The sequence below is a fragment of the Sparus aurata genome, chromosome 18 (assembly GCF_900880675.1).
Source record: "Sparus aurata chromosome 18, fSpaAur1.1, whole genome shotgun sequence".
NCBI classification, from domain to species: Eukaryota; Metazoa; Chordata; class Actinopteri; order Spariformes; family Sparidae; genus Sparus; species Sparus aurata.
The window spans coordinates 24,680,052-24,689,026 of record NC_044204.1 but is presented as its reverse complement, the minus strand read 5'-3'; the positions used below and the strand labels follow the sequence as shown (position 1 = coordinate 24,689,026).

General features: G+C 41.2%; 1 protein-coding gene across 2 annotated transcripts; it reads right to left on the bottom strand.

Moving 5' to 3' along the window:
• Positions 1-1,010: 1,010 nt before the first annotated feature.
• etf1a (eukaryotic translation termination factor 1a) lies at positions 1,011-8,741 on the bottom strand. 2 transcript variants are annotated; one of them, XM_030396869.1, is made up of 11 exons: positions 8,583-8,741; positions 8,088-8,198; positions 6,506-6,681; positions 5,629-5,768; positions 5,348-5,486; positions 5,021-5,211; positions 3,862-3,991; positions 3,575-3,748; positions 3,406-3,470; positions 3,169-3,316; positions 1,011-1,765 (listed from the first exon to the last, which is right to left on the bottom strand). In XM_030396869.1, the coding sequence occupies exons 2-11, from the start codon at positions 8,171-8,173 to the stop codon at positions 1,683-1,685; spliced, it is 1,332 nt and encodes a 443-aa protein (XP_030252729.1). In that variant the 5' UTR covers positions 8,174-8,198; positions 8,583-8,741; the 3' UTR covers positions 1,011-1,682. The 2 variants fall into 2 exon arrangements, with proteins under 2 accessions (XP_030252729.1, XP_030252728.1); XM_030396868.1 differs by having other exon boundaries at positions 8,324-8,727.
• Between the last annotated feature and the right edge of the window lie 234 nt (positions 8,742-8,975).

The following is an 8,975-nucleotide window of genomic DNA, read 5'->3' as shown; positions in this document are numbered from 1 at the left end:
TACATCTTTGTGATAATAGGGTCAAATACACCTGATAATAGGTTTTGGGTGGTTCGGTAAATTACTATTTAATTGCATATTTTAGAAAATCCACGCACGATGGCGCGTGGTTTAAATGAATGCAAGTGAATAACAAGAGTGATAGAAGTGACATAATACTTACTCTTTCAAAAACACGGTTATTCGATTAACTTGGTCAATTCGCACGCAAACCTTGACCTGCATGATCATGGATTGATGTAAAAACACTGGTTCCTAGCTGTATTCAGTCAAGTAATCCATAAAACTCAGTACGCCAGGCGCTGCTTCAGCTACAGTCATCCTTTACCTCAGTTCACCTCTGTTGATGCTCTCCTATGACTCCCACAGGAATGAAAGAAACACGGTTGACAGTGCATATGTTTGAATTACTCACATCCTGAAGTCCCAGAACTGAAATGTTATCTTCACAGGACATATTTAATGCTGTAAAATGCAGAATGTTTGGTTTCCTCCCTGAAACGCTGTTTCTACTCTGAGAATACATCCATGCAAGCTTCTTAACAGTTTTACTTACCAAGTTCATCCTGTGAATCACTTCTTAAGAAGGAATGAGCATATTTAACAGCTTCTTTAGTAATTATGTCTTCAACATTTATCGAAAAAGACTAAAAGAATAAAAATTAACCCTTATTTTCCTAAGAGATGCAAGCACATTTCTTACAAATTCTTATACTAGGGAGTCGGATTCTTGAAAATAATCATTTAATTTTATCTGTACACATCTTCTATAAGGGGGTCTAAGGAGTATCTATATAAGAGATTTGATACTTTTTCTTCCTTGAAATGAATTGAATTTTAAAATGAGAAGGCGGATACTGATTAACCAAAAATCATACAGCCATGCATACTAAACTCAGACATGACTTATCACAATATACTCATTTAAAGTCACGATAGCAGAGAAAAAAAAAAAGGTCGCCTTTCCAGGAAACAGGACAGACACAGTACAGGATTGAGACCACAGCAGATGAGGAGGTAGCAATGGTTTTCAGCAGTTCAAATTTAATACTTTGTCCCCCTTTCTCTACAGAAACCCAGGTAAAAAAAATCCCCCACTCTCATAAAATACAACAGCAGCAGTTACCAGTAAAAAAATGAAATGCAAAAAAAAAAAAAAAGAAAAAGAAGAGAGAGAAAGCATTGAGGGGAGAAGAGAGAGAGGGTAGGGACATGATGAGGCAAGAAAGGAAAATATATTTTTCTATATGTGAGGAGCGAGTCCAAAGTTCATCTTCAGACCGGGTTAGGGGCAGCGAGGAATCTGGGAACTTGCTGTTGTGTTCATTCAAAATGGAGGGGAGGAGGAAAAAACAAAAAGAACAAAAATGAGTCGAGTCCAATCCAACTAGGGGAAGGAACCAGCACTCTAAGGCAGGGATTTATTCAGGAAGGGCTTTCTCCCTCTCTGGATGAAAGAAAATCTCACTCCTCTTCAGCCTGTGTGATGTACTTGTCTTGTGTACAGATGAAATGTATGTGCAAGTTTGTGTATGCAACAGGTAAATTGGAAGGTGTGTCTGTCATATATATGGTCAACACGGTTGCACCTCTCACTTGCTGCAAGAGAGGTGGCATTTTTCTTTCCTTATTTCTTCATTCATTCCTTTGCTTTTTTTCTCCCATTATCAGTCCCCGACTACCTAGTAGTCATCCAAATCAAAGAACTCATCGTCCTCTCCTTGGTACTCCATGCCCTGGAAATCCACCCTGTACCGCAAGATACCTGAGGAACACAAAGATGAAAGATTAGCAAGGGTAATATGATGGCTGGCCAGCTTATGTCATGTTTGGTTAGATCGTGGCAGCATTAAAGGAAGAACTCTTATTAGGATAAGCTAATCCCCATTAGCTATGGGGCTGGGCGTATTTGTATCTAAAAAGCATGATTTTCTTGAAATCCTCTTTTTTTTTTTTAAATCGCAACTTACAGAATTACAAAACCAAAAGCACAAAATTGACTTTTAGTTGAGGAGGAAATGTTTTAAGAACTTTGATTTATTTCTTTCCAAAAAATACTTTAACAAGATTCAAAGACGTTGCATGATTGAGGACTTTAATTATACTAATATCTACTAGAAAATTCATCAGAATGAAAAGGTCTTACCTGTACCCAGGAAACGGTGTTAAATAAATGTTTTTTTAAATCATTTGATTTATCATGATACTCAATTCAGACACTAACACAGACTTAGGGGTAAAGAAGCCATATTCAAACACTTGAAAGAACAGGATAATGTGAAACATTATTGAACAGTTTGGAATTTCTACAGCCTTTCTGTACTCAAAAAGGGAGGGGAACATGCAGCACACACCAATGTTACCTGAATTCAGGGTGCTTTTTAATTTGTCTTCACTATATCTACTTTCTTTACCTCCCCCATCCACCACGTGTCACCTGAGAAAACCTCAAAGGGTGGCCAAAAGCCAGGAGGACAGTGAATCAAGAAAAAAAGAGAACAGAGCAGCACCGGATCGTTCTGTCCTTCGCTGATGTATCAAAATCTCTATCAAGTGGCCACTGGCCTCATAACAAAAACTCATTTTAAATGCAGAAGTCAATCACTTTGGTCTGCTGTAGCCTAGGTTGTATGTAAACAATTTGTTCTTAAACGTGGGTTGAAATGGCATTTTTTAAGTAGAATTAGTCAAAGCCATAAACCACCCTGTATCGGCCTTCAGCTCACAGAGTGAAGCATATGATTATTATTAGCCTGTGACATTCTTGCAGTCGTACTGCCTTGGCTATCAATGTCTTAATTGTTGCTGATCTTAGCATAAAAATAATTTAGGGTACAGCAACTTGTATGTGGTCCACAGTGTAGCATACAATATAGTTCCTGGCAATATACTTTTGTTTTGAGACAAATGTGTAATGTGCCTTTTTGTTTCCTATACTTTTCCAGGAAAAAGAAGAAAGTCTTTCTTAAATACTCTTTATAAATCGACTGAGATTACATGAAGGCTTGAACCTAGCCTCTCTAGTTAAAGAGCAATAAATATACTCACCGAGCCACAGAATAAAACAACTTTATAAAAGAAACAGTCGTAGAGCTACATATTCTTTTCTATTCTTTGTTACATGTTGTACAAAAAGCACAATTACAAGTCTTTAGCCAGTGTGCTTACCCCCAATGCCTCCAAAGCCCTTGACGAACTGGGACCCTTCCTGGCTCTTGTCTGTGACTATCTCCAGCGTGGCTCCAAATTTCTTGTAGTTGTTTGCAAACCACTCCAGCAGTGGCATGCTTTCGATCAGCTCATGTTCCTGCCCCGTCTGCAAACACAATGAGAGTTAGGAACACATGGCATGATGGGTAACGGGTCTTAAATCACAGGGATCTTTTCTTTTTTTGTCGCGCTCACCTCTTTGTCTGTGAAGTGAGACTTGTCTTTCTCCTGCTCTGGCGTTAAGTACAAAGTCTTCTCATCTGAAAATCAAGAGCAGAGACATGAAGATGATCGCATTAAAACATAATAGTTATTGCCTTTGTCATTTTTTCTCAGTGTTGGTAGATATTTGTGGTTTGTGTACCATTCTCTGCTCCGTTGCTCTCTGCCCCATGCACACGAAGAATGTAGCGCATGGTGTCTAAGTTCTCGTAGACTATGAGGATCTCCACTGCTCCCATCTCCAGGGCTTTGAGTGTGTCCTCCACACCAAAACAGTACTTCCCCGTATCCTGACTGATCTCATCGAAGTACCGCCCTATAGAAAGGAACAACCATGGGGAAAATCTCTAAGACAAAAGTTTGTTTTATTTTGCCTTCACTGCTGATGCCTAAAAACACTTGTTCTGATGTGTCAACATACTGACTCACCTATGAGCTTCTTCTCTTGGATGAACTTGACATTAGAGAGAACCTCTGCTGAGAGCTCAATGGCTTGATTAAAACCATTTTCTCCTCCATAGGAGATGTCCACCAGCTTCAGAACCTTGGCCTGTAACCTCTGTAGAAAACAAACACACACAAACGTTAAACAAACTGCACAAATACCTACAAAGTTATAATGCTTAACATAGGAAATATGCTAAAAGCTATTATCAAAAATATGCTGACAGCAATGACGCATGTCGCTGCAGGTTTTGTTCCCACAGGTTTCTGTCCACATGTTGTCTGATAAATGTGGAGCGCTCACATAAATAGTTGCCAGAGTTGAGACCTTCATTGCTCGGGAGTTAGTGCACCCAAAGAACTGCCAACCTCCCAATACAATCTGGTATATGCAGATAAGTTTCTAATACTTTAGTTTTTGTTCATGCAATTATTCTATTCTTTTTCTAAAAACACATTATATTTTGCCTTTTACAATATCATGTTGGTGTGTATAATGGTGTAAGTAAAACCAGAGACAGCAGCCAATTGCAGATTACAATAAATATCGCATCATGAACAAATTTTGCAATGTGAGAAGATTTAGAAGAGGGTTGAGGGAGGTACTCTTATTATTTAATGGTTGTATACAGTATTTACAAAGTTTAAAGACATTAACATTTTGAATAAACTGCTTCTGCTGCAAGTTAACAACACCTACCAGAATAACCCACTGTGTTTACCAGGAAGACAATACAATTTACTTAAAAGACCTGACATGCAACTCTTCACACTAAGCTAGGTTAGCGAACCATGCTTTTTCCAGCATCTTAACATTTTTTATTGTACATAAATGTTATTGTAAATGTACATCTAGTGTGTGTTAAGGTTGTAAGAAAAACTGAGGTGCCATTACTAATCATCTTAATTGAATATAGTTGTATTAATCTTGCTTGTATATGTAAACAAATAATTAGTCTTCTTTGGTATGATTATGTAAGTGTAAGAAAAGAGTCTAAATTGTTTAGTGGTAGCATTTCTGAATGGTTTGTAAAGCCATTCAAGTTAATTAGGTTATGATAGATTACATGGCAAATATTTAATTTGTACTGCTTTTTTTTTTTTTTTTTTTTTTAAATCAGAACACACACACAAAAATACTTACTGGGTCGAACATGTCAGACTGGCTGAGCTCTGTCTTGAAGTCGGCAGAGCCAGCCAAGACCATTCCAGCCACATTAACTTTGTCGTTGGACACAAAGAGCTGGACAGCCGTCTCAGCCACTTTTCTCACATAGTTGTGTCTCTTCTCCATTCTCAGACGGGCAAAACGCAAAGCAGACTGCCCTCCTCTGCCTGAAAGAGAGATAAAGATACACAATCTTTAGAATGTTTCACAATCTAATAGAGAGTAATCAGTTCTCTTAAGATTGCCTGCTGCGTGGCTGAAATATCAAAAGTTCAGTGTTGTGTGAGCATTGTGGGTAAGTACCGTGCTTCTTGGGTAGGTCCACAGTGAACTTGTGTAGCACCTCCCTGGTGTTGCCCTGGAGTGTACCAAAGAGTGCCCCACTACCGTCGATCACAATAAAGCCAAACTTACTGTCGTCAGAGAGCAGGGCTGTCAATGCCTGCGTTTGTAAGGAATTGGGGAAAAACGGATGATGAGAATGTGACAGAAACCAAGTGTTCTACAGAAACCTTAAGACTGTGTCCTAAGAATCTTCTCTACAAGAAAAATATATGCGGTAAGAGCCAAGTGAAAGTTCTCACCTCGGTGTGGAACTTGTTGTCGCAGAGGTACAGGGAGGTGTTGATAGGCTTAAAAGGCTCAAAGTCGATATTGACTTTCTTCTCCTTGCCTTCCTCTGTCACAATGGTGCCACAGTACACAACCAAACCATTGGGTGGCACTGGCAAGAGAGAGAAAAAGTCAGAGGCCATTAGATTCAACAGGTGTTTGTACAGATACATAAACAAAATTCAGTTTCTGTTGGAGAAGCCAGCATCATCCAGCTTTCTCAAATACATCGCTGCATATATGCCTTGATAGGCTCTGAACAGCAACAACAGTCAGTGACAACATACAAAATGTCTTGCCTTTTAAGTCTTTCTAATATGGTGTATGATACGTTGTATGCAGTGACACTGTAGCCATGTTTAAAACACACCCTTCTTCATGCTTACAGCTATCCACTTTGCAATTCAATGCTATAAACACCAAATCTCCTGCCAGTCAAATACTGCACTATCACTTATTTTACCTTAACTTAGAGGAGGTGCATGATAGAACATATGTTCATATGGTCAAATGCATCATGACATGCTGATAAAAGATGTAGGACATTCACATTTTTATCCAGTTCAATCCATTACTGTAACTGCAAAAATGTTCATGTTTATAAATCTGGATTGCAACCTTCTATTAATGATTACTTGGCAGCTTTGTCACAGCCACTGAAATTACATCTTTGCATCGGTAACACGCTATTAAGTGTCAATTACACACTCGATCAGACTAGCTATCCAACCTTTTCTGTGAACAGAAGTCATTTTTATGTTAAGATGTCCTAGAAGGAATTCATTCTGTTCAGCTGCCCCTGAGAAACAAAATGACACATTTATTTGAGTTTACGTTGTCAACACATACCCTTGTTGTAGAGTTTTAGTCTTTGCTGTACAGAGGTGATGGCCCCAAGCACAGAGAGCCTGTTGACTCGACTTTTGATGTTGGAAGCAGTTCCAAATTCATCAGCCAACATCTTGGCCACTCTAGATATCTGGTCCTTGGGAGGAATGATCAGTGAGATCATACTGGTTCCATTACTGTAAAGAGATAAAGGATTTAATGTTAGTGCTTAAACAAAGACTTAGACACTGCATTCAATACCATTGTTGTGCGTGTTTACGTATCCCTAACAACACACTATAATTATTAGAGCTTCGCCACTATTTGTGTGCAAGGGGCTAAGCAACATAGTATAATGACACCGACATGACAGGTTTTACTCTGGCTAACACCGATTATCTGGATCAGTAACATTAAGCTGTTAATTCTATTACATTCAAGATAACTCTTACAATCAACTCTTGTAAACACACAACAGTCCATGGCAAAATATCACCTTGACAAGGGGTAAAAGGTTGAGGGACAAACAGGGTGGGCTTTCAGTCACACAGTACACAATCTCTGCCCTTGGAGCTGAGGACTGAGTTCGAGTCCCACACACTCTCTCTCTCTCTCCATTCACTACCTAACAAGAGACAAAGCATACCGGCACAGGCTGACACTGCACTGCACTGCACAGCACACACACACACACACACACACACACACACACACACACACACACACACACAGGTAGCAGCAGCTGGATGAATGTAGGGCAAATGGTCAACTGTGTGTGTGACATGGCAGGCGGTGGAGCACAGGACAGCAAATTCTGCGCAGCACCAAACGACAAGCTGTCGCAGAGCAAGAAACAAGCCAGTGTAGCAACACCCACATTTCACATGTCGTGTTCGATAATTCAAGGCCAGTGCTCGTACCAGCAAACAACTGATATTATTTTCAACTGAGCATTTGGTTGCCGGTAAAGCTCTGTAACGCCGAGCAGCTCGGCTGCCATGAGGTAGCCGACTTAGTGGACCCATGAGGGAATAAAGAAGCTCTATCATACAATCGACATGTATAAAAGTCAGAGAAGCGTCGTTTAAAGTTGTGGAGTGAGTCCAACGGGGCATGTGGACGTCCAACTGTAAGCTAGCCGGCCTTCCTTCCTCATCAACGTGCTTTCTTGTTAAAGACACCCATAGAGGCCTCTTTCCAGAGATGACGTCTGTTAACGGTTCTCATTAGCAACACAGCTAACATTAACGCTAGCTGCTTCTCCGTTTCACCCTTTGTATGGCTTTAAGTAACACCCTGCGCAGTGCCAACCATACCACATAAACCCGGCAACATCAAAACACACAATTCTTTATATTAACACAGTGTTCCCAACATTCAGACAGGCAAAATGCGACAGCAGTTAGCGCCTAGCAGTTAGCAACCTAGCACCACAAGCTATGGTTAGCCAAGTTAGCCATGCTAAGCTAACCACTCCCAAATTCGGCCCCGCTTATTCGCTCTCCAGCTGTTGCGGCGGTCAACATTCACACCGTCCGTACAAGCAATAAACCCAAGTACAGGTGGGCCGGCCATCGACACACAGCTCTAATAGATTCCTTACCCACGGGCAGCTTCCAAACTTTTGATCAGCTTCTTGATTTTCCATATCTCCACGTTCCTATCCGCCGCGCTGGGGTCGTCCGCCATCTTTCTGCTGTAATCGCTTCAGCACCTGAAAAGACGTGAAAAAAAGAAGTGCAAAACATATGCGGTAAACCTGCCAGTGACCAGATTGACTGATTTTCACAGTCTGAGTAGACTGACAAAATATTAGTTCTCATTAGCCGGATTAGGTACCTCTCCAAACTAGTGGCGCGGTGTCCGTTAAGGCACCTGACCAGTACTGGCAGCCGGACTGACCGCGAGAGACAGACTTTACTCGGGGTGTCTGTGTCAGTACAGTGCGCGGAGAATTAGGGGCCTAACGTCTGCCAGGCCCTAGCGTCCACCCTGTTCTTATCTAATACGACCTACTTTCCCTCCGTTCTCCTGTAAACTGACTGCCAGCTATTCAGATGTTGAGTATATATCGGCATAAATGGAGCCGGTACGGTACCTGCCTCGGACAACGCCGCTCCGCTCCGCTATCTGTCCGCTGCGCTACGTCGAGTCGGTGGTCCGAGGAGTGACGTTGCTTTCCCAACCGGTTTCTCTCCTCCACACGCTGCGCGTGGTGCTAGCGATGGGGCTCACATGTGGGAGGTGGCGTTCACTTCCTGGAAACCACATAGAAACCAATGACAGCTCCTGACGCGCACGTCAATCATAAAAGGCAGCACAACGATTGGACAGAAGCTACGAATGTCGTCGGAAGTAGGTGGGCGTCCGTATCGGTGGATCATGGGATGTGTAGGCAGTGTAATATGACCTCAACTGAATTAACAGGTTGTGCAAAACTGGCAGGAACATTTTTTTTTTTTTTTTTACCGTTATCTGTGTCAGAGTTCAA